Source organism: Arvicanthis niloticus, chromosome 26 (assembly GCF_011762505.2).
Source record: "Arvicanthis niloticus isolate mArvNil1 chromosome 26, mArvNil1.pat.X, whole genome shotgun sequence".
NCBI classification, from domain to species: domain Eukaryota; kingdom Metazoa; phylum Chordata; class Mammalia; order Rodentia; family Muridae; genus Arvicanthis; species Arvicanthis niloticus.
The window spans coordinates 23770833-23794559 of record NC_133434.1 but is presented as its reverse complement, the minus strand read 5'-3'; the positions used below and the strand labels follow the sequence as shown (position 1 = coordinate 23794559).

The 23727-nt window shown below is 36.8% G+C and overlaps 1 protein-coding gene across 1 annotated transcript in view; it reads left to right on the top strand.

Annotated features, from left to right (window-relative positions):
- Nucleotides 1-23727, top strand: part of Ddx10 (DEAD-box helicase 10) — a 137622-nt gene that overhangs the window by 70340 nt on the left and 43555 nt on the right. The window contains exons 14-16 of the mRNA XM_076925203.1: nt 6383-6502; nt 9582-9743; nt 17114-17170. Of these exons, the coding sequence (XP_076781318.1) occupies nt 6383-6502; nt 9582-9743; nt 17114-17170 (339 nt within the window). The remainder of the gene's footprint in view (nt 1-6382; nt 6503-9581; nt 9744-17113; nt 17171-23727) is intronic.

Genomic DNA, 23727 nt, shown 5'->3' with positions numbered 1-23727 from the left:
ACTAGACCAAGTGTTGAATCAAGCAATTTTAACGATCTTTTAAACATTAAACATAGAACATAAAACATAGACGACCAATCATTCATACAACGAGACACGTGGACAGAAAACACAATGAGACACATGGACATTGGTGCACCAAGGACAAGACAATAAACAAAGAAAGCAGAACTAAGGATTTCTCTTAGTTTCTCTTAGTCTAAAACGTCTCCTGAATTTTCTCTTGTTCCTAGGAGAGCTCTGAAACAGCATTTTCATTCTTTTTGCTGGCATAACCCAGAGAGAGAACAACTGCTTTTCAAAACGCTTTCTCTCTCTGATATTCAAGATCTAGCACTTTATCCCTTTCTTTAGGAAATAGCTGTGGCTGCTTTCTTAGTTTTCCAATTTCTTCTAACCCTGCTCCACTCGTCTGAAGCAGCTCTTGAAGGCTGCGGGCAGATGCCCTTTTAAAATTCTCCTATCCTGAAATTCACTGTCACCTCCTAGGCAAAGTAGGCATCGGGTCAACACCTATTTGACCTAGACTATATCCCCTAAAACACACTTCCTGCAAACATGGCCTCCCAAACTTAACTAGCGCTAGCTTCAATACTGTTTGCTACTTCCTAAGTGCGCGGGATACCTTCTTATTCCCATTTTCCGTGGGGCCCCACCTAAGACAGTGTTCCTCAGCTGCTCCCCCGTTTTCAAGTCCCACGTTGTGCGCGCCACTCTGTAGCCGCCCGCGGCCACAAGTCAACTGGGTTCACCTGAAGGGGGGGCTGGGAATGAAAGGGGAAGGAGGGCGAGAAGAGATGAGGCCAAGACAAAGTTCTCCGATCAAGGCCCCCAGTGTACAGGCAGGGCTGTCCCTGACAGTCATCCTTAAAAATATGGATCAGTATTGATTCTTGAAGTCTTGAATGCTAGAATGAAAAGAGAAAAATCTTGTTGGTAAGAGATGCCATAGATTTAGAATTAACAAACCAAATTATGAGTATCATAGTGTAGTTTGAGATATCTCAGTATATTAGTAGAGAATTAATTTCATTTTAGATTTGAGCCTTTGAATTTCTATCAGTTCTATCAGTTCATCTTGTTTGACTAAACTTGAATATCTTCAAAATTAGTTTCAGAAATGTTTCTCATTAGGAATATTGTTATTTAATATTTTTATTTATTAATGACTCATCCAAATCTGTCAGACTACTAAGTGGCTTATATAATTGAAACATTTGGAATAAGCTGTCAACAGTAATGATCAGTTCATTTATGTTCTAGTTTCCATTTGTGGACTTAGTACTTTTAGTATTATACCTCAAATATTATATAATAACAGAGAAGGTATTTGGGAGCTGGATGGTAATTTTTGCATTCTATTAATATCTGCTCACATTTTCAGTTTTCTACTATCGGCTTAATTGATTTTCGTGAACGTTAGTAGATAGTTTGTGAGTCTCTTGGGTTGGGAGTATATTACATAGTGGGTAGGGATAGTGCAGTGGTTTTACAACTCACCAGAATCACAAAAGGAATTTTTTTTCACAGACTTTCTCTTCTCTTCCTCCTCCTTCTCTTGTGAGTTTGACTTCCAGCTGTCTCCTTTTACCACTGTAGCCATCTCAGTTCTACAGAGCAGTCCTTCTGCTGCTTATTTTGTTCTGACGTGTTGTCTCTTGGCTTTTTTTGTGCTGGAAACTAATCAAGTTTCTCGTTCCTTACAACTTTTTTCACTTCTGTCTTTAATTATTATTGTCCTTTCTTGAGTGACAGAAGAAAATTAGACTTGTCTTTGTTTTTGGCACTAGGGTAGATCTTTAAAGGGCAGTAGTGGATCTTGAAAATTTCATTTAGTTTGGGATTTTAGTCAGTGTCATTTGCCTGTTTTGTTTAAAGATGGCAAATGTTGTCCCCCCACCCCCATCTTGCAAAAAGAGGTTTCCACTGATGTAATCCTCTCATATATATAAGAAAAATAGAAATATATGTTCAGGCCAACATGTTTTCTCTTTTGGTGGATTCTCTATTGTTTCAAATACATATAGAAATCATATACTTGTCTTTGAGGAAGGGTGGTAGGCATCAGTGTTTGTAATGTAGACTAAATCTTCTTATAAGCAATATTTCTGGAATTTACTTTGTATCAGTAGAATAGTAGATTCAAGAAAGAAACATAAACTTCAAAGTTTGATTGCACAACTTTGATGTCTGGTGTACTGTTGAGACCCACACTAGCCCACGTTTGGGCGGCCAAAAATGTTGAGGCCTAGGCTGGCCCCACTTTGGGCGGCCTAAAATGTTGAGGCCCAAGCTGCCCCACTTTGGGCGGCCAAAAATGTTGCGGCCCAAGCTGGGGCCCCACGTTGGGCACCAAAAAATGTTGAGACCCACACTAGCTCACGTTTGGGCAGCCAAAAATGTTGAGGCCCTCTCCACTCTGCTCTTGGCGGCCACTGTTGCCCGGCCCAAGCTGCCGCTTCGGTCTGCGCGTCAGGGTTCAGCAAGAGAGAGAGTGAGGACGGACTCGAAGAATGGAGACCAGACAGAGTATGTTTCAATCTCGTTTATTCTTCAGTTTCTCTTCCTAGTCCGAGTCCCAAATCTTGAGTTCCTAGTTCCTAGTTCCTAGTTGTACTCCTCCTAGTTCCTAGTTGTACTCCTCATTGTTCTCTTCTGAGTGTCTAATGTCTACTCCTACTCCTAGTGTCTGAATCTCTGTTACTCCAAATTGTTCTCTCTAAAATGTCTGATTCTCTCATGTCTCTTCTGTCTGCCTCTCGCCTTTATATGTCTCACTTCTAAGCCAGGCCTTTTGGTCACGCCTTTAATTATACCCTTAGGTCTTGTCTCTAAATCTGATCTCTAAGTCACACTCTTAAGTTACACACCTTTAATCTCACACACCTTTAATCTCACACAAGGAAAGTCCTGGGTATCTAAAGCAAGATGGTATCAGAGTGTGCTCAGCTGTTGTAGGCTATTGTAATACAAGTCTCATGTCAGGGTATATGGCTCAAGATGGCTGCAAAGCTGATAGCCGATTTCTGCTAAAAGTCAGCTCCCAACAGTGTACTTTTTGCAGTTCTAGGGTGGTTTTAAAAGTTGTGGGAAACTACAGAAACATAATATAGCCAAAATGGGCATAAGTTAGAATTAAGATCAATATTGTCTATGAAGCAAAACTGTATCAGGTTCTCTTTTTTTCTAGCTGCCTGCCTTCTAATATGAAAAAGTTTATTAAAAGAGGCAAGCTTAAGAATTGAATTTGTAAAACAAAATATTACTGGTTTCATAATTTTATTTACAAGCAAAGCATTCTGAGGAAAATCACTTAAGTGGTTTTTTTTCCCCTTAGGAATATAGTTGAGGAACAGATACCTGCATTTTTTTTAACAGAAAGACAGACTAGTAAACAACCCAAAAAACTGTTCCAGAAAAATTCAGGTCCAGCATATGGAAACCAGCTGCAAAGTGCTTTGAGAAAAAACCAAGTCAGGATTGCATAGATTGCCTAGATTGCAATTGGGGATTAGAAATGGCTCTTTCTTTCCCCAATAGAGGAGTTAGGGGAAGGACTGAAGGAGCTGAAGGGTCCTTATCTGGCATCAATGGGAGGACCCTTGGTCCTATGAAGGCTTGATGCCCCAGTATAGAGGAATGCTAGGGTGGTGAGGCAGGAGTAGGTAGGTGAGTGGAGGAGCACCCTCATAGAAGCAGGGTAAGGAGGGATGGGATAGGGGGTTTGCAGAGGGGAAACCTGGAAGGAATAACATTTGAAATGTAAATAAGTAAAATATCCAATTTAAAAAAAAATAGAAATGTCTCTCCCTCTCCCCCTCCCCCTCTCTTTTTTTCACTATAAAACTCTAAAGATCTACTATTATTAAAGTTAATAATGAAGTTGAAATCTCTAGTGCTAGTTAGAGGAGGTCTCTAACGGCTTTATTAGGACAAGTTGCATGGGAATTGTGAGTGGGTTGAAGAAGGAGAGACTTAGTTATTCCCCATGCTTGTAGGGTTTTACATTTAGCACCTTAGGTAGATAAGTGAACTTGCCTTGCCACTCCAGTCCCTTTCAGTTTAGGGTTTTTTTTTTGTTTGTTTGTTTTTTTTTTTTTTTTTTTTTAATATGATTGTTCTCTGAAGTAAGATAAAGAAATGAGGATGACAATATTTACAGAGAAAGATACATATGTATTATCTTAGAGGTTGTTAGAGAGAGAGGCAATCTGGAGGTGTAGGCATAGCAAGTAAAAGTCTTCATGCCACCAGTTGGAAACATCCACAAAGCCATAGGTAGGCCTGAAGATTAGTTGTTTGTCCCAAGGAAAAAATAATTTGAAAAATCTTTTTCCATAGAAGTTTTGTGAGACAGATTGTAGTATATTCATGTTAATATCTATCTGATAAGTAGATCTTCTCATTAATCTTATATGGGTTAAATATACTGTGGCTTACTAAATATAAACTGACTTTTTGCCAGAACAGTAATATAATTAAATACTATAGATTGTACAAATCAAGAAGAACTATAAAAAATGTTGTTAGAATTACATAACAGAAACATCAATGTCAACACAACTTGTACTTAAGTCATAATTTTATTGTGTATATTATCTGCTTTACATAACTATATTAGCTGAGAGTTTCTCTTGCTGTGATAAACACCACATCCAAAAGCAATATGGGGAGGAAAGGGTTTATTTCTTCTTATGCTGTAGTCCAGGGAAGTCAGGGCAGGAACTCAAGGCAGGAACCTAGAAGCTGGAATTGATTGTGGTCATGGAAGGAACACTGCCTACTGGCTTGCTCATGGCTTGCTTATTGCTTGTCCATCTTGCTTTCTTACAGCACTCAGGACCACCAGCCCAGGGGTGGTGTTACCCACAGTGAGCTTGATCCTCCCATATCAGTTATGAATCAACAAAATGTACCACAGACTTATGGAACATTGACATAAAACTGTCTAAGATAATAGCAAACATGAAAAATTATCTAAAAATATTTTAATACATCTTAAACTATCTTAATAAGTTGGTTGTTTTTTATTTAGTATGTTTAATTTTAATTTATACAACATTTACTATGTCTACTTAAATAAAATGTTTTGTTCATACCTAATATCATAATGTAATAGTTGTGCATCTTCCCAAAGCTTCTGATGATCTTGTTTATTTCCTCTTTGTTACCTTTGTTGAGTGATTCACTGTAGTACAAAATTAAAAGCTAGGAAGCCCACAGTCTAGTATGCTGTGAAATTATCCTGTATCCACTTGATATGAACCTATCATGCAGTATGTTTTAGTTTACTTATTGTTTGTTCTTTTCACAGTCTGTTAGCTGGTACTAGGTGCTGTTAGTATTCTCCCTTTATAGAGGATAGTTAGTCTTCACACAATTCATAATTGCAGAGTTTACCTCAAATTTGCTTGACTAGTATGACAAAGACTTCTTTAAATTATTTTTATTATTTTAAACCTTGAACTTGTGTATCAGTGTGTGGATATATACAAGGATGTGCTGGTACCATTGGAGGTGAGAGCTGAAGTTAGAGGCAGTTGTGAACTTTCAAACATGGGTATTGGAACTGAATTCTGGTCCCTTAGAAGAAGGATACTTATTCTTAACTGCTGAGCAATCTCTCCAGTCCTATACCGAAACCTACTTCTTATTCCTGTTCATTCATGTAATAGAAGCTGCATTAGTTTAGTCAAGTACCGCCAATAGCTAGTGGAGAATTATCCAGCATTCAGAAATGCGTGTTATTTCCTGCCACTCATTGTAGAAGCCATGCCACGATCTTCCCTTTTCTTTCCTCAGTAGCTCACAACTGTTCATGTAGGGAGGAAGCAGTAGCTTTGGACTTTTAGTATTATGCCGTAGTGGTTTCAGAGCACTGTTACATCATCTTGTCTTTGGACTTAATTTAATTGTCATAGGATATTTTCCAGCATTTATAAAGTAAATTTCTATAGTTGACTGAAGAATGTTGAGTTGCAAACACTGCTTTAGTCATTTTGCTTTATGTTTACATTTTCCTAGTCTAGATTTAAGTTTGCACTTGGTAATGTAATAATATGTTTGTTTTACCTGGGAAACAGATTTGCCTTATGACTGTTTATTGCTTTATCTCTGTCTCTGGTGTAGCAGCATTTTAAATAGTACAATTTTAGCAATAGAACAAAATGAAAGGTTTTGCCTAATGTCTATCATATTCACATTTAAAGCCCCTTTAGCCTTGAGGTAGCTAGTAGTTAAAATGCCACATAACTTAGTTTCTGGACAGCATTTTAGGTACTTGTAATTACCAGTGAGAATAAAAAGTATAGTCATTTTTGGAATTTCTTTTTTTTTTTTATATTGCAATCATTTTTCTAATTCTTTTTTATTCTTTACACAGAAAAAAGAACCTTCTAAATCCAGTGTCAAGAAAAAATTAACCAAAGTTGCAGAAGCAAAAAAAGTAATGAAGAGAAGTTTTAAAGTGAACAAGAAAATAACATTTACTGATGAAGGGGAGGTAAGATTCTGTAAATACATTATTTCTGAGCTGTATCTCAGGGATTATGAAGATTGGCTTTTATGCTGTCTGGCCATTCATTATTAAAATATATATATACACACACACACATATATATACATATATATAAATATGTTCCTAGAGCACACTGCCTGCTTCCTGTTTCTGTTCCTGTAAGCCATTTGTCAGCTGTGTGGATGTGGACAAGGATTTCTTATGCAATAAACTGAAGTCCTTCTTGGTGATACCTGCAGTGAAATGATGTAAATTCCATTCTTTATAGAAAAGATTTTCTCATCAATATTCATCACTGTGTTCCCTGGGAACAAGCACAAGAATATGAACGCAGCTACTTACCAGAGCTGCTTTAACATGGCTCTGTAAGCTGCCTGATCTGCACTTCCTCAGTTATAGATGCTGTGTTTACATAGTCATTTTTCAGCTGGCTCATGGGGGGCATTCTCTGCCTTTAGGTAATTTCAGACTTAGGTGCTTCCCTTTCATTTTACCTTTATCTGAGATTGATTGTAAATACATACTTCCATCTTATTTCTCAGAAGTCATTATTTTAATAGTTACTGTTTTGTTTTCAAATGACCAAGAAAAGCTAGGACATCAAATAAATTACCCAACGAATGAAAACTAATTCCTTGGTAGAACAAGGTCTTTAGAATTTTTATCTCATGACCACATTCTCACGAGTCTCCCAAGTTCCCTGCCCATCTTGATATATCACACACTACTATTATAATCTCATTACTTTCATCCTTCTTTATACATTCATTTTTACAGAAATTGTTATATAAGCTAACACTTATTTATTTATTTATTTATTTATTTTTATTGGATATTTTATTTGCATTTCAGTTGTGATCCCCTTTCCCCATTTCCCCTTCACCCAGGAACCCCCTATCCCATCCCCCCTCCTTCTGCTTCTATGAGGATATGTCCCCACTCACCCTCCCACCTCCCCACCCACGAATTCCCCCACACTGGCGCATCCAGTCTTCACTAGACCAAGAACTTCCTCACCCACCTATGCCTGACAATGCCATCCTTCCCTACTTATACAACTGGAGCCATGGGTCCCCTCCCTAAGTGCTCCCAGGCTGGTGGTTTAGACCCTGGGAGCTTTGGTTGGTTGGTTGGTATTGTTGCTCTCCCCATGGGGCTGCAAACCCTTTCAACTCCTTCTGTCTTCTCTTTCACTCCTCCATTGGGAACCCCATGATCAGTTCCATGGTTAGCTGATAAGCTCACATCTTATTTGATGATCATAACTTTTTGGCATTTTTCCACAAAGAAAGGTATTTTGTTCACTATTGAATTCCTAGCATGGTGCATAGTACCTAACATGTATTAAACCCTTCAAATAATGTTTTGGATGAGTAATCTGTTACTCCAGTAAAATATGAGTTTTCATATTGATTTAAAAAAATCATACCACACATTTCACCATCATGGCTGTGTTGTTGATATTTGCTGTCTCCAAAGAGGTATGCTTCCTTTTCATTTTGTAGTTAAAGAACTTGGTGTTATTGGGGGTATAGGAAGGAGCTGAAAAATAACAAAATATACGGTATTTCAGAGTTGCTACAAGTGGAAGATGAAACCAATATAAATGAAAAATTGATATAAAACTGCTATAGAGAAGTGAGCACCCAAGAAGTGAGCTAGAGGAGAATGCAGTCCTGTCTAGTGCCCTGCAGAATGAGTGCTCTTACCCTAATGAGCTTAGCTTAGTGTGCTAAGAGTTCAGCTGCACAGATTACAGTAATTAACTCCAGGATAATTATAAATCTCTTAACTGTATAATATTGCAATGTGTGCTTACTGCTAAGAGGAGCTGTTTGTGGCTGAGCATGATACTGAAACTTCTGAACCTCCAAAAGATGGGCTGCTGTGTGTTTAACCCACAGAAAGGTATGCTATATTAATTTCCCTCTGTGAATCCAGTGGGGTGAGAAGTTTGAGTATTTGCTGTTAACTGTTCATCACCATGGATCCCTTTCATAGCTGTGAAGCTCAGTGATTACTGACATAATTTGTCAATGAGGTTCCTTTTGTCACCACCATTGTCTGTTAAAAGAATAAGATGGTGTGCATCTCATCATGTAGAATGGCTTGAGTAGCAAGATGTATGAGTACCCATGAGATGTTTATCTGTAGATTTCTGTTTACAAGAAGGTTAGTTAGCATACTTTAAAGTCAGAGATACAGATTTTAAATCCTTTGGAGGCCAGTTATTAAGTTAAAACATGGGAACTATTTTTGTCTAAATTGTTCAGAGCTTATACTTTAATAGTGTGAGACAACAGAAATTTTTGAGCTGCCTCTTATATCTGCAAGGGGCACAGGTGTCCAAGAGAATAATACATTTATTTAGAATGACACACTAAATTAGCAAAATAGCCAGCACACTCAGCCAGCTCTCCTGTTGGATTCATCTGCTTGTCACTTTGTTCCTATCTATAAATTACCCATTGGAACATATCAGGAGCAGTCCATGAAACCCAAGCCAACTTTCTCCTTTATACTTATTTTATTCTGTGTAGCTGGCATGTGATTGGTTTTAATTATTACATACTGTTATGGCCTCTGAAGATGAAGAGTGAGATAAATAGATAACCATAAGATACTCGATCTGCTAAAGCAAGAATGTAAAGCAGCACATTTTGGTGAGCTGTTTTGCAGCATATACAAGGTGCCTGAGTGTAGCTCAAAGGAGATACTTTGTCACCCAAGGATCTGCTCTACACACATGATATCGAGCTTAGTTTTATGGAGAACAGAATATTAATTAACACCAGTTTTGAGAAGTGTTTTTTTTTTTTTTTTATGTTATCACCTTGACTAAATAATTTTGTGAAGTCGTCTTTAATTATGATTTCACAGTATAATGGCAGTATTACCTTGGCTGTGAGGATCTTTTCTATGACATCTTAATTATGAAGTTTATGAGAATAACTCATTGTAAGGTAGAAGGTGGGTATATGCCTTACTTGAAATGAGTTCACAAAAGTGAACTGTTTCTGAAGACATTCCCTTCATCTTACCCTCTGTCCTTTCCCATCTTTAGTTGGTTCAACAGTGGCCACAGATTCAGAAATGTGCTACAAGAGATGAGGAGGAAGAAGATGACACTGGTGGTATCAACCTGGACAAAGCAAAGGAAAGGCTTCAGGAAGAGGATAAATTTGACAAAGAAGAATATAGGAAGAAAATTAAGGCAAAGCATCGGGTAAGCTTTTTAGAAGTTCACTGATGGCATTACTTTGATGTCTGTTTTCACCGGCACTTCCTCGTGGCTGTTTAGGCGCTGTGTTTGTTCCTCTTGCTCTTCTGCTGGAGACTGTATAATCCTAGTTGGCCACTGAAATGTGTTTTCGGTTAAGTGTTTTACAGTTTCAATTTGTATGCCAGTTACTAATACCCATATAAATCACGGGGCACGTAGTTGACAGTGGTTACCTAAGATTGTATAGTATGGTTATGTTGTAACCCTCTTGGTTATAGATGCACTGTATGATGTGTGACAACAATGAAACCATTGACATCTGATTGTGTTTGAAATTCTTATTTTGGGATAGTTGATGTTTCACTTGTAATTGTAGGAATACTGAGAGATCCCCCTTTCTCCATTTCTAGAATTTTGTCATCGTCGGAATGTTTTATAATTGAAATTATACAATGTATAGCCTTTTATCATTTTTTATTCAGCATCATTTTCTGGAAGTTCATCAGATTGATGCATATCAAAACATTTTTTCTTTAAAAACTTTTAAAAATTATATTTATTTTATCTGTGAATTTGCATGAATGTATGTATATATACCACATGTGTGAGTAGTTCCTGAAGAAGCCAGAAGAAGGCATCAGATACCCTGGAGCTAAGTAATAGTTGTGAACTGCCTTGTGGGTGCTTGCAACCAAATTTGGGACCCCTGAAAGAGTAGCAAACACTCTTAACTATTGAGCCTTTTCCAGTCTTCTTTTTTGTCCTTTTAAAAACAAGGAATAGTCTGTTGCTTGGAATTGGCAGTGACTCCTGCTTCTGTTTGCTCAGTGCTGGAATCACAGATGTGCGCTCCCACACCTGTCTCAGTGCTGGAATCACAGATGTGCGCTCCCACACCTGTCTAGAAGAATGTGGCTTCTTTTCTTCTTACATAAAAAGGAGCCTACTGTCTCTAGATATGCTGTGTTCCATACTTTTTTCACTTTCTTTTGAGCTTTTTGGGTCATTTTCTCTGTACTGTTGAAATACAGCACACATTTTATACTATTTCAGCCTGAATAGAGCAGTTCTGGGTTGGCAAAGCTGAACAAGATACAGCCAGAGCTTTACATGCTACTGTACAAGCTGGTACCTCTGTAATGAGTAGAATCAATCTTAAAAACAAACAAAAAACCCAGAAAAACTGAATTTCATGTTTCAGTTGTGTTCTATAGAAGGTGCCCCATGACATCTCTTTCAAACAGAAGCATGAAAATTGCCATCCTACTAGCTCAGCAATATGATAAAACTAGAATGGTCATTTTTTGAAGCAGAGTGCTTGACTATACGGAAGATGACTGGTTTCTCAGTAGTATTTTCAGTGGTAAAATTATCTTATAATGCATACATTTTGTGTTTTAAAGTAGAAAATGTATGTATTTTGAGCACTTTGGATTTACTGTTTAATCCAATAGCATGCCTAAGACACTGTAGATTGTTTTCAGTGTTGTGGAGTATATTTCTGCTTAGAAAACAAGAGTACTTGGCAATAAATAGAAAATGTGTTGTCCTGAAAATGCGTTGCTTTGTCTAATTGGAGTCAGCTGTTACTGTTTGGCTTCACTTTCCTTATCTGAAAAATGACAAGACATTTAGTTAATTTCTGATGATAAGCACAATTTTCTAGATTTTTAGATTTAGTTGAGACTAATAGAATTTTGGTTTGTATTTTTTTTTTCCTGGCAAATCAGGTTACTTACTTGATTTTACTTACTTGATTTTAGGTTCTTAAGGTGATTGATTACTTCTTCTTATTCTTCCATCTCTTAGCAGCCACTCAGATCTACTGCAGAAATCATGTTCCTTATAAGTCTGAGCACGTTATTTTGTTCTAATTAATTGTTGATTTTGAGCTAGTATTTTTACTTTATACAATTTAGCATATTTCTACAATGTCAGTTTTATTCTTCTAGCATAAGGTTTTGGCTTTGTTTTGAACATGTGCCATTGTGTCTCCACTGAGGTTGTCACTGAAGTTAATTCTGTGACAATATAGTGAGAAGAATTTTATATCTTAAGAAAATTTTGATAATATTAACTTTAAGGTCTGTGGCTAAACTTTAGTTCATAAAGACAGAAAAAGATGGAGAAACTTTTGATGGAAAAATAGGAATGTAGATTTACAAAATGCCATCTTCTAGCTGGGCACATTCATTGCAGTGATGAACTCACAGCTTATTGGTACAGGGCCTGCATGGCTGTTGGTTGTGGTGGAACTCACAGGATCTACTCTTACTGCTAAACTCATCTTCAGTTGTGTACCCAGTAGTGAACATAGCAGGCTCAAATGGAGGTTCTAAATTCAGGACCACACAGATGGCCCTGGTTAAACTCAGTAGATCATAAATGAAACCAAAAGTCATATGTGAAACATATTTATAGACAAAGGTTACTAATGTGTGGGAAGCAGGTAAGAGAAGGGGAATGTGAGAGTAATTGGCATGAATTATACTCATGTATGAAACTCTCAACAAAAGTAATTAAAAAGTAGGAAAAGAAATTATTCAATGGGGGTTGGCTAGCTGGCTCAGCAGCACTGGCTGCTCTTCCAGAGCTCCTGAGTTCAATTCCCAGAAACCACATGGTGACTCACAATCATCTGTAATGGGATCTGATGCCCTCTTCTGGCATGTAGGTATATATACAGACAGAACAACTCCTACGTTAAAAAAAAATTATGCAGTAAGATTTAAAGTATAACAAGCATTTTTTGGACAGTTATAAGTAAATGATAACATTAACTATACTTACATTGACTCACTAGATACTGATTTGTATTAAGGAAGTTCAGATACACACAGGCTGTACGATTCTTTCCTATTTGGAATGAGCTCTGAACAGTCTCATTCTTTGCATGAAAAGCATACTGAAGTTATGCATGGATGGGAGTGGTGCTGGATGATGCTCAGCTAGTAAAGTAGATTTAGTGCTTAGAGTAAATCAAGGACTAATAGAAAGGAAAACCACCATGAACATCGGATGCAGTGGAGTCAAGTTTATGAAGGAGGAAGAAACACCATGAATCTGATCATATGCTCCTGCTTTTGGCTTAGAGAGGTCACTTGTGGGTTTCATAAGTTGCAGTATTTTTAAAAGCATGTTTAAAATATTTTAGGTGGTAATTTCATGTTAAAAGATAATTAGTTATTTAAGTAAGTTCAATCTTAATGATTCAGTTTGGCAGTAGTGCTTCCTCTTAAGAAGTAATGGCTTCTGTTGAAGATTGGAAAGATGGCTTAATAGTTAGAACACTTGCTGCTCTTGCAGACAATGAACTTGATTCTCAGAATCCACTTAGTTGCTCACAACCATCTGTAACTCCTGTTCCAAAATATTTGATGCTCTCTTTGGGCACAAGGCATGCACATGGTGCAGAACAGAATTCCCAGCTATCACATAGGACCAGAGGGTGTATCTACTGTCACTTCAATATTACACAATTGTCACCTTTTTGGGTATGGGAGGAGGGAGAACCTGGCTCAATAAGAGTATGTTCCTTAGAGATATGAAAATTTTATGAAGATAACTCTGTTCTCTAAGAACAAAAATCCAGTAAATCTGCACCCCTCTTAGGACCACAGGACCAAGATTCTTCAATGTATCCATATTCCAAGGTGCACCAAATTGTCAGGATTGCTTGATATACATTCAAATGGTTTGTACTCCTATCATGAGCTGAAAACAAGATGTATTTCTAAATCTGCTTATTCCTATATATGGCCAGAGAATGAAAAAAGGCTTGCCCTGACTGCTGACCAAATTCATATTTCATGGTACTTGCTCCTTCCTTCCTTCCTTCCTTCCTTCCTTTCTTCCTTCCTTCCTTCCTTCCTTCCTTCCTTCCTTCCTTCCTTCAGGGGGGTAAGGCCCAAAATTTTTGAGATGTCAAAGGAGGATAGTAGGTTTAAAGAGAGTATTTTGTACTGTGAAATTTGATTTTCTGTTTTCTTCTTCTTTGTGAATTTGACTTTCATTATTGAATTTCATGCTTTCCTTTTACTTAATCATTTGTAGCATGGCAGAACCAAAGATAAAATTTTGTCTTTGCATAGCATAAAATGGTTTCTCAGTATCAGTATGTTCTCAAAAATGAAATTTAAAAAAGGATATGAATTAAGGGAGACCTCAGTTATTGAGCATAATAGTGTTCGGGTACCATTTGTACCTACTCTAGTCTTTTGTCTTTGTCTCATCACAGACTCTTAAAAAACAGAGAAAAAGGAACTTCTCACTATCCATTTCCAGTAATCCTGGATTACTGTAATTCTCCTTCCTGTTCTTCTGCTTTTCTGTTTGAAGGGCATTTTCTCTTTCGTGAATGCAAATAGCTTTCTGTGATAGAGGAGCTTCAGAGAGAGAATAGAATATGAGTGCTGTAAAAAACAAATTTCTAATGATTTATTTCTGTTTTTCCTTTGTTTCACTCAAATATTGAAAGATAGTTGTTCTTTAATGCACCCCACATCCACATCCACAGAAACTTTTATGTCTTAGCCATATGACTTTACTTCCATTTCTATAAGTCTTTGGATCTCTCTCACCTATCTGATGTCAGTAGAAGAAACTGTCAAATGAAATACTGTGTTTGCATGTACATTGAGTTAATAACTCACAAGCTTGAACTTTTTTCAATTATTATTAACATTATCAGTATGTGTGCATGCACACACAAGTGCATTTGCATGGATATATTATGCTGTGGGGAACACATACTCCATGGCGCATTTGTTTAGATCAGAGGACAGCTTTGTGGAGTAGGTTCTATCCTGTCACTTTATGTATATTCTGGGGATTGAACTCAGGTCGTCAAGCTTTTGTAGTAAGTACTGTTTACCCGTCGAGGCATTTCTTGTCTCTATCCCTGGCCTTTAAAATATCATTTATGGATTGGAGAGATGGTTCAGCAGTTAAGAACAAATACAGCTCTTGTAGAGGACCTGAGTTTTGTTCTCTGGCTTACATCAACTGATACACAATCCAGCTCCAGGGGATCAGATGACCTCTTCTGGGCTCTGTAGGCATCTTAACTAACATGTGCACCTACTCCTAATCCCAACACATTCATATACACAGAATTAAAAGCAAATTAATTTTTTTCTTTTCTTTTCTTTTTTTTTTTTTTTTTGAGATACGGTTTCTCTGTGTAACCCTGGCTGTCCTGGAACTTACCCTGCAGACCAGGCTGGCCTCAAACTCACAGAGATTCACCTGCCTTTACCTCTCAAATGCTGGGATTAAAGGTGTGCACCAACATAGCCTGAAAAGTAAACTAGATATTAATAAAATAGAATATCATCTAGTAACAGTAATGATTAATTTTGAGATTTAATGATGATATATATTTTTCTGTTATGGCTAATATGGTTTGATCAAAAGCCCAAAGAGTCTAGGTTTGTAGGAAAGCTTTGTTTTTTGTTTTTTGGTTTTTTTTTTTTTTTTTCTGATGCACACATATCAATGTTATTCTTTGATATCTTTGAAGGTCTGTTTTTAGATACTCTCATATGCTAGAAGAAGGCAGGTTACTGAATAATTATAGTAAATTTTGCTTGTGGTTTGGTTGTTTTTTTTTTTTTTTCATGAAAAACCTGATAAAAATTAAATATATAAAACATTTAAAACATTGTCAGGAGAAAATAACATTGAAACAAAAGACTTTATTATTAATAAAACAGTGCCATTTGTCTGTATGGATTGGAGAGGACACTGCATATGACCCTGCAGAGTAGATCATAGAGGAACGAGGAGCATAATAACGTGCCAGGATTGACACTGGCTTCACAGAGCAGGAGTTTTAGGCTCATCGCTCGCTCACTGGTTATGTCCTTAGTCTAGTGGCCCGACTGTATTGATTGCCCATCTTTTGACCTGTAGAATGGGAAAGGATTTATGAGTTTTGACACACCATTTAAAAGTGACACATACAAATTGCCTGGCATGTTGTGATGATTTTGAGGTATTACTGTTTGCAAGAAAATAATAGTAATGTGCAAACAGACAAACTTTTTTTGTGGAAGTATAATGCAGTTTTGGGTGCATTCTATAGTTACTGAATATCTGATATAGCTATAGTTTTACAAGTTGGTTAAGAAAAAATGTAAACCATTTTGATTATTATAGAGTAATATAAAATATAGTTATTTTACTGCAAGCCTTTAGGTTGGAAATACTTTTTGGGTACGTAATAAGATTAAATTGTGCTATTATTTGAGGAGAAAGAAAAAAGACAATTACAAATGCATACTTCTGCAAGTTAAAGACAGCTCTGAAACTAGTATAAAGCATGAGTTATTTCAGTGTTTTTCTTTAATAATATTAATTTTGTTCCATTGTATTCGCATTTAGTCTGCTGCTGGTCAAAGAAAATCAGTAACTAGTAAAAACTACATAGACTTTTTGATTTTTAGAGAAGATTGTGCTGCTTTTGTAAGTTTAAAATGACATTCTTTTTTACTTTAGTGAACCATTTTGTCTTGAACTTTAATACTGTATGTTTTTCCCCCCCATTTTTAAAACCTATTTTGTGATCAGCGGAAAACTAATGATGAAATTATAAAGCAATTTAATAAAATATGTTTCATAAGAATGACCCTTTATTGCTTTTGAATAAATATCATTCCTAAGAACCAAATCTGAGAATTTTTTTATATTTTGTAATTTCTGTTCAGACTGAGGACAAGGGAAACAATCATGGTTGTATTTTTACTTCTCTTTCATTATAGTAGATGGCATTGATTGTGTACTACTCATGTATCAGATATTGTACTTATAATCTCTATATAATATAGATTACTAAACACATGTAAGTAATTAAAGAATGTGTAGTATATGGTTATGGCATTGAGATATGGTTCCAGGGCTGGTGAGATGGCTCAGTGGTTAAGAGCATTGACTGCTCTTCTGGAGGTCATGAGTTCAAATCCCAGCAACCACATGGTGGCTCAAAAACTATCCCATAATGAGATCTGATGCCCTGTTATGGGGTGTCTGAAGACAGCTACAGTAAATAAATATTTATTAAAAAAAAGAGAGAGATATGGTTCCAGATTTGACCTATTTTTAGTCATTAAAAATTGTTGCCAGGTGGTGGTGGTGTATGCTTTTAATCCCCCCTCTGGAGGCAGAGGCAGGCAGATCTCTTGAGTTTGAGGCCAGTGTGGTCTACAGAGGAGTTCCAGAAGAAACTGTGTCTCAAAAGAAAAAAAAAAAAAAAGTCGGGTTAGTCCCATAGTATTTTTTTTTTTTTTTTATACAGTAAAACTGGAGAGTGTGTGCTGCTTAACATCTACTGTCTAGAAGTTTTCATGCCTCTAATTCATCTTTTCTTTCTGTAGGAAAGACGCCTAAAAGAAAGAGAGGCCAGAAGAGAAGCCAACAAAAGACAAGCAAAGGTGAGGAGGGGTATATGTGTGGGCGTGCGTCTTCATGTCTGTGGTCTGGTGTTCTTTTTAAAAAACAGTTCTGTTAAAGCATTTGACAGAGAACGTTATATAAAATAAAGACAATCTTTTGTAATATCGAAATTGTTTTAAATCTATTTTTCCATATACACTTACTTTTTGTGTTTGTTTTTTAATACCAGGGCATTCTGGATTTGAGCCCTTGTGGCCTCGTCTTTACTTTGTCATTTGTTTCCTTTATAAAGGGTTAAAAATTCTAAGCTAGCTTGCAATCTGGACTTTGCTTGAGCCTTCTGACCACCTTTTCTATGAAATACAGAAGAAAATTCTTTGTGGGTCAACTGAAGGATTTGAATACCTGTCATTTTTAGTCTAAAAATATGGCTTATTTGTATTCAGTTGGATAATTTGATAATAGATTACAGTGAGAACATCAGTTGCTTTGCATCACCTCTGAAGACCTAGATGAAATCACTCTGTAAGCTTCAGTATATCCCCCAAACATGTAGTTGCCTGGAAAATATATATATATATTTCCCTCCCCCTCCCCTCCCCCTCCCCCTCCCCCTCCCCCTCCCCCTCCCCCTCCCCCTCCCCCTCCCCCTCCCCCTCCCCCTCCCCCTCCCCCTCCCCCTCCCCCTCCCCCTCCCCCTCCCCCTCCCCCTCCCCCCCTCATGTTTTTCCTGTGTGTCTGTTTTATGACATCCACTAGAGGACTTTCTTGTCAAGGGAAGGTCTTGTAACTGTGTAGCCATGAAGGAACATGCTGAGAACAAATAAAAGGGGGCAAGGCTGTGCCAATGACAAGGCTGTCTCATCTAGGACCTTTAATAGATGAGGCTTTGTCTTATAGTTGCTGAGCATAGTTGAGAAACCTCCATATCACAGCGCCTTTCTGGGCGTGCAGAGATGAAAGCCATTTCCTTTATCTTATTGTGGGCAGAGTGGCCAGTTTTTAACCAGTTCCCTGACATTCCCAATATACTGAGGTAAAATGAAAGCCTAGTGAATCTCTCAGAAAGTTGATAATACTATTTTGTTAAAGTTTATATCTGGTCTGCTGAAAAAAAATATGAGGGTGAAACTTTTGTGATGTTTTCCTGAGTACCCAATATTTAGTGGCTTGGGAGATACAGGTTTCTAAAATAAATCTATCTATCTATCTATCTGTCCATCTATCTATCTATCTATCTATCTATCTATCTATCCATCCATCCATTGCTTGTTTGTTTAAGTATATTAATTGTGTGTGTTTGTGTGTGCATGTGTATACATTACAGTGCACATGTGCAGGAACAACTTACTGGAGTTCTCTCATTTCTCTATATGGGTCCTGGGATTATATACAGGTTTTTAGGATTGGTGTCAAGCCAATGTACCCACTGAGCACTTTACTGACCCAAGATACAGATCTTTTCGTTAATGAAAACTTTCTAAAGTAAAGAACTAAACTGAACAGGAGGACTGCTTAGTTTTCAGCTAACAAAATTAAATATAGTTGTCATGATGATCAACAGAGTACATTGGTTTTGGAGTTAATAGAAGTTCTTAGTCTTTGAAATATAGCTCATTATTTTGCTCTCATTTAGCTGGTTTCCTGAGGCACTGGCAGTTGGTCACACGTGCTCATTATAAGAGCTGATACTGGAAGGAGTTTTGCAGTTATGTAAAGAAAGGAACAACAGTGCAAAAACTTGAGATATACCCTCAGACTTGACAGGGCTCCCATAACTTTGAAAAGAAGGAAGATTTATTAAGCACAAGTATATTGCTGATGAAATAGAATATTGCTGATAAAGGAACAAAGAGAACAGCTTAGAACTGAAACACTGGAAAGTGACATTATATTGAAATTTAAAACAATTCATATATTTTGAGGTTGAAGTTCTACATTCATAAATCTTTCTAGTTTTATTTCTGTCATGCTTAATTCACTTGACAATAACGGTCTTAAGAATAGTTTACCCAGCAGGTAAAGGCAAGTAAAAGAGGGAAATAGAGGAGAAGCAAAGTTAAGTAAGGGCAGGAGTAGAGAAGAATATTGTGGGAGAAAAAAAGAAAGAAGTAAGATAGAGGGAAAAAAAAGATTTACTAAGAATGAGAGTACATGCAGCAGTAGGTTCAGCTCAGACAGAAGATACACAGGGAAAAGCACTCCCACACTTGTTTCCTGGGAGCACATTTCATCAACTGACAGTAAGGAACCTTCACTTGATGGACCTGGGACTGAACTCAAATCTATGCAGCCACACACCTGTCTTTCATTGCTGTCAAACATAAAAACCTTGAAGCTGCAGCCATCTGTTTTACACTCAGAGTGCTATGATACTTCAGCAGGGCGGTTAACGCTTCAGAGTCTTGAATGTAGAAAAGAAGGCCCTGTGTCTCTACATACCTCAGTAGTTGTGGTTGCTTCCTACATTCCCAGCACAGTTGGGAAACACCCTCATCTTGAACAGTAGCCATCCTAGGGGTTATGAGCTGGCGAGTTTTAGAAGGGCGAGTCAACTTGTCTAGCCCACAGACTGCAAAGCTAGCTGTGACCACCAGAGGCCTCTGTTGCACAAAGGAAACTATTAATGTGAAAATAGTCTGGCTGACATTATAATAAATGCAAACACCACCATATGCTATAGAAAAGAAGAGTTGGTATCCTACTTAGTTTTCTATATCTGTGATAAAGACCATGACCAAAAGCAACTTGTGGAGGAAAGGGTTTATTTTAGCTTACAGTTGTAGGGGATTTGGAAGAAACTAGAGGCAGGAACCTGGAACAAAAACTGAAGCAGAGGCTATGAAGGAACTGCTCACTGTTTTATTCCTAATGGCCTACTCAAATTGATTTCTTATATAACCCAGGACCACCTACCAGGACCACCTAGCCAGGGCCCATACTGCCCAAAGTGATCTGGGTCCTCTCATATCAGTCATTAATCAAGACAATACCGCACAGATTTGCCAATAGGCCAGTCTTATAGAGGCATTTTCCTCAATGAAGATTCCTTCTTTGTAGCTATCTAGATCTGTCAGGTTGACAAAAGCCAACCATCAGAACTGATAAATATATATATAAATTTAACCCCCATTATACATATGATTGGCAGTTTCTAATTTTCACAAACCCATAAAGAAGCTTCTGTAAAATGTAATCTTTCTATGTGTTTTTCCTATTATGCTTCCTTTTTTGCTTTTTATTTTTTTTATTTTTTTGTACAAGATGTTAGAGCAGTTCTCTTAGGAATCAGATGACTCCATTAGGGCGATCACTATTAGTAAGTGAAATATTGGAATGAGGTATTTCTGCTTCCCCAAATGACAAAACTCTTTTACTGTATTGTAGTTTTCCTTCAAGAGTAGTCTGCTCACTAAGTTTCCCAAAGAGATAAATGTGGTTGCAAATGCCCTTAATCCCAGATGGGGTTCTGCGTTTTGTCTTTAAAGGAGAGAGTCAGTGGGAGATGAAAACAGATAGATGAACATAGCTAACAAAGAGTAAGCTTTGCACTGATTATTTCAAAGTGTTTTTGGTTTTGGAGGTGGGTGATAGGGCAAAGTGATTTCCTATTTTGAAGAATTGTGGCATCTACTACCTCTTATGTTAGTGGCAGTAGGTTTTGTGAATAAGGAAGACTTTTGAGGATACATTTTTTATTTTTTGCTTTGTTGTGTGTGGACTATAGAGTTACAAAACTTTATTGTTTCTTCCTTTTAAGCCATAAAGGCTTTTGTTGGAGAGCACCATAAACTAGTGCTTCACAGAATCTAAAGTTAGTTTCTAGAAGAATTTCTCCCTGCAAGTAGGTATGTATCTTTAAAATACCACTAAGAATTTGTTTTTTCTCTCTGACATGGTCTTTGTTTGTTAGTTTTTTTTTTCCTCTAATGAATTATAGGTAAAAATACTTGGAAACTAAAATTTTATTTCTGTTATTATTATTAACAGTAAGTATATATCTTTGTTGTATTTTCTTGTTTTGGGAAAAAGATACTGCCAAGTATCTATAATATTTCATGCAGAAAGATTTTTCTTTCTCATGTTTTTTTATTATTATTGATATATTACAGGAGTAAAAGATTTCTTTACTTGAAGATAACTCTTGAATTTGTTATTTTTATGGTGTGTTGGTGTAGCTGTCCTACAACATCATCTGGAGTGCTTTTGCCTTTGAGAATGCTTTCATCAAGATTATCCTTAAGCAATAAGTTTATGAAATAAGTTGACGCATTATAGCCATTCAACTGTTGAAAGAAGCTTGACTCAGAAAATCTACTTACCTGACTTAGATCAATCATATTTAACTGGTGAAATGAAAACGTCCTCAGATTTTTGTCTTAGGCTGAATAAAGGTCTTTTGGCCTTATATAGGGGTTTGTTTTTCTCTTGAGATTTTTACTTTAACAAATCCTACTTGTATTGCCTTGGGCAGTATGTAGGGTGTTTAGGAGGGAGTAGTAGAATGAGTTCCTGGATTTATCTCTGGTTTTTCTGAACCATTGGAGATTTATATGCATGTGAATTCTTCTCCATCACTCTAGTTACCTGAGCTTTACTTTTTCTTATTAATGCAAGCATTTTGGAGAAGTGTTGGTAGTTTGCTATAGTGACTATTTGGTTACGCAGTGTGCCATACTTCTGGTCTAGGTAAATAACAAAGAAATGCATACATGCTTATGCCAAAATCTGTTCAAATAGTAGTTATAATTATCAAACATCGGAAATTAACCAAATTATAGAGTAGATACATTGTAGTATAGCCATACATTGTAATATTATGTATCTGTCATTGCTATTTACTGTAACAGGAACAAATTTCACAAATACAAATTGAGCAAAATAAGACATAGAAACTTAATGTACAATACTCTATTTATGTAAAGTCTTTCTGAGAGCATTTCTCTAACATTTAGGGTTAGAGTTAGGATACAGGACTGATTTTAGGGGTGGGGTATGGCCACTGAAAAGATAGGATGAACATGGGAGATTTCTAGGGAGCTTGAGTTCTGATTCCTAATTTGGTTGGTTATGTGGTTATGACCACTTATCAGACTATATGCTTGTGATTTTTGCATGTTACTAAATGTATAGAATACTCATTGCCTTAGCAAAATACGTGATAAGAGCTACTTTAGGAAGAGGTCTTTATTTTGACTCATATTTCCATTTATTCTATTGGCCCTCTGGGCTTCTCTCCTCTTCCATACCTGATCCTGCCCCACTTTCTCTTTCTTTTTTCCTTTTTCCCACCCAAATCCCTCCCTCCCTCTGCCTCCTGTAATTATTTTGTTCTCCCTTCTTAGTGGATTGAAGCATCCTCAGTTGGGCCATCCTTCTTGTTAAACTTCTTATGGTCTATGGGTTGTATCATGAGTATCCTGTACTTTTTCACTAATATCTATTTATCAGTGAGTACATACCATTCAAATCAATCTGGCAGTTCCTCAGAAAATTGGAAATAGTTCTATGTGAAGACCCAGCTATACCACTTCTGGTCATAGACCCAAAAGATGCTCTACCATACCACAAGGACACGTGCTCTACTATGTTCATAGCAGCCTTATTCATAATAGTCAGAAGCTGGATACAGCCCAGCCGAAGAATAAAAACAGAAAATGTGGTTCATTTACACAGTGGACTACTATTCAGCTATTAAAAACAAACGTATCATGAATTTTGTAGGTAAATGGATGGAACTAGGAAATATCATCCTGAGTGAGGTAACTCAGACCCAAAAGGACATGGTTAGGTTTTTTAATTATGCTAAATATACCATAAAATATTAGCCATAAGAAAAATCTATTTAAGAGGTGTATGGTAATTATATATCTACAAAGTTCTTTTGAATCAAAATTATCTAAAAATTAAACATTAAAATGTATATACATAGTACAGTTTTTAATATCTTTTTTTACTGTCACTGTGTTCCAAGACACCATCATCTTTAATTATAGATTGTTAATGTTTAAGAATATTTTATTCATAGCATTTCTACTCTCTGTCTCTTCCTTTAATATGTAGTGAGAACAAACAATTAGAAGTTACATTATATTACCCTTCTGTTCAAATCCCAACCCTTAAAGGGGCTTCTTCAGCTTAATCGTAGTAATAGCTGTAAAGTTCTAAATCCAGTTTAGATTTTATTTCCCTCTGTTTTGCCAATTAATTAACTTCAGGTTGTGTGATTATTTCTCATGAACAACAAGGAAATGCTGGCCCTTGCACTGGTGTGCTGCTTAACATAGATTGCTGTGTTAATCGCTTCCTAAGACCTTTGGATTTCTGCTAAAAACGCCGCTTTTCTAGTGAGGCTTTCCTGATCACCTGTTAGTAGAATACTAACCTCATCCTTCCTTGTACTCTTACCTAATTGTCTTTCCCCCTTAGTTGTCCCTGTCAGAACATATATAACTACATACCTGGGTGTTGTTGTTTGACTTACTCTATTGTGGGAACCTCTATTTACTCTTCTGTCTATGCCACACAGGCTGGAACCAACCCAGCAAATAGTAAGTGTTCAGTGTTGCAGTGAAGGAAGCATTGTCTGTTTAAT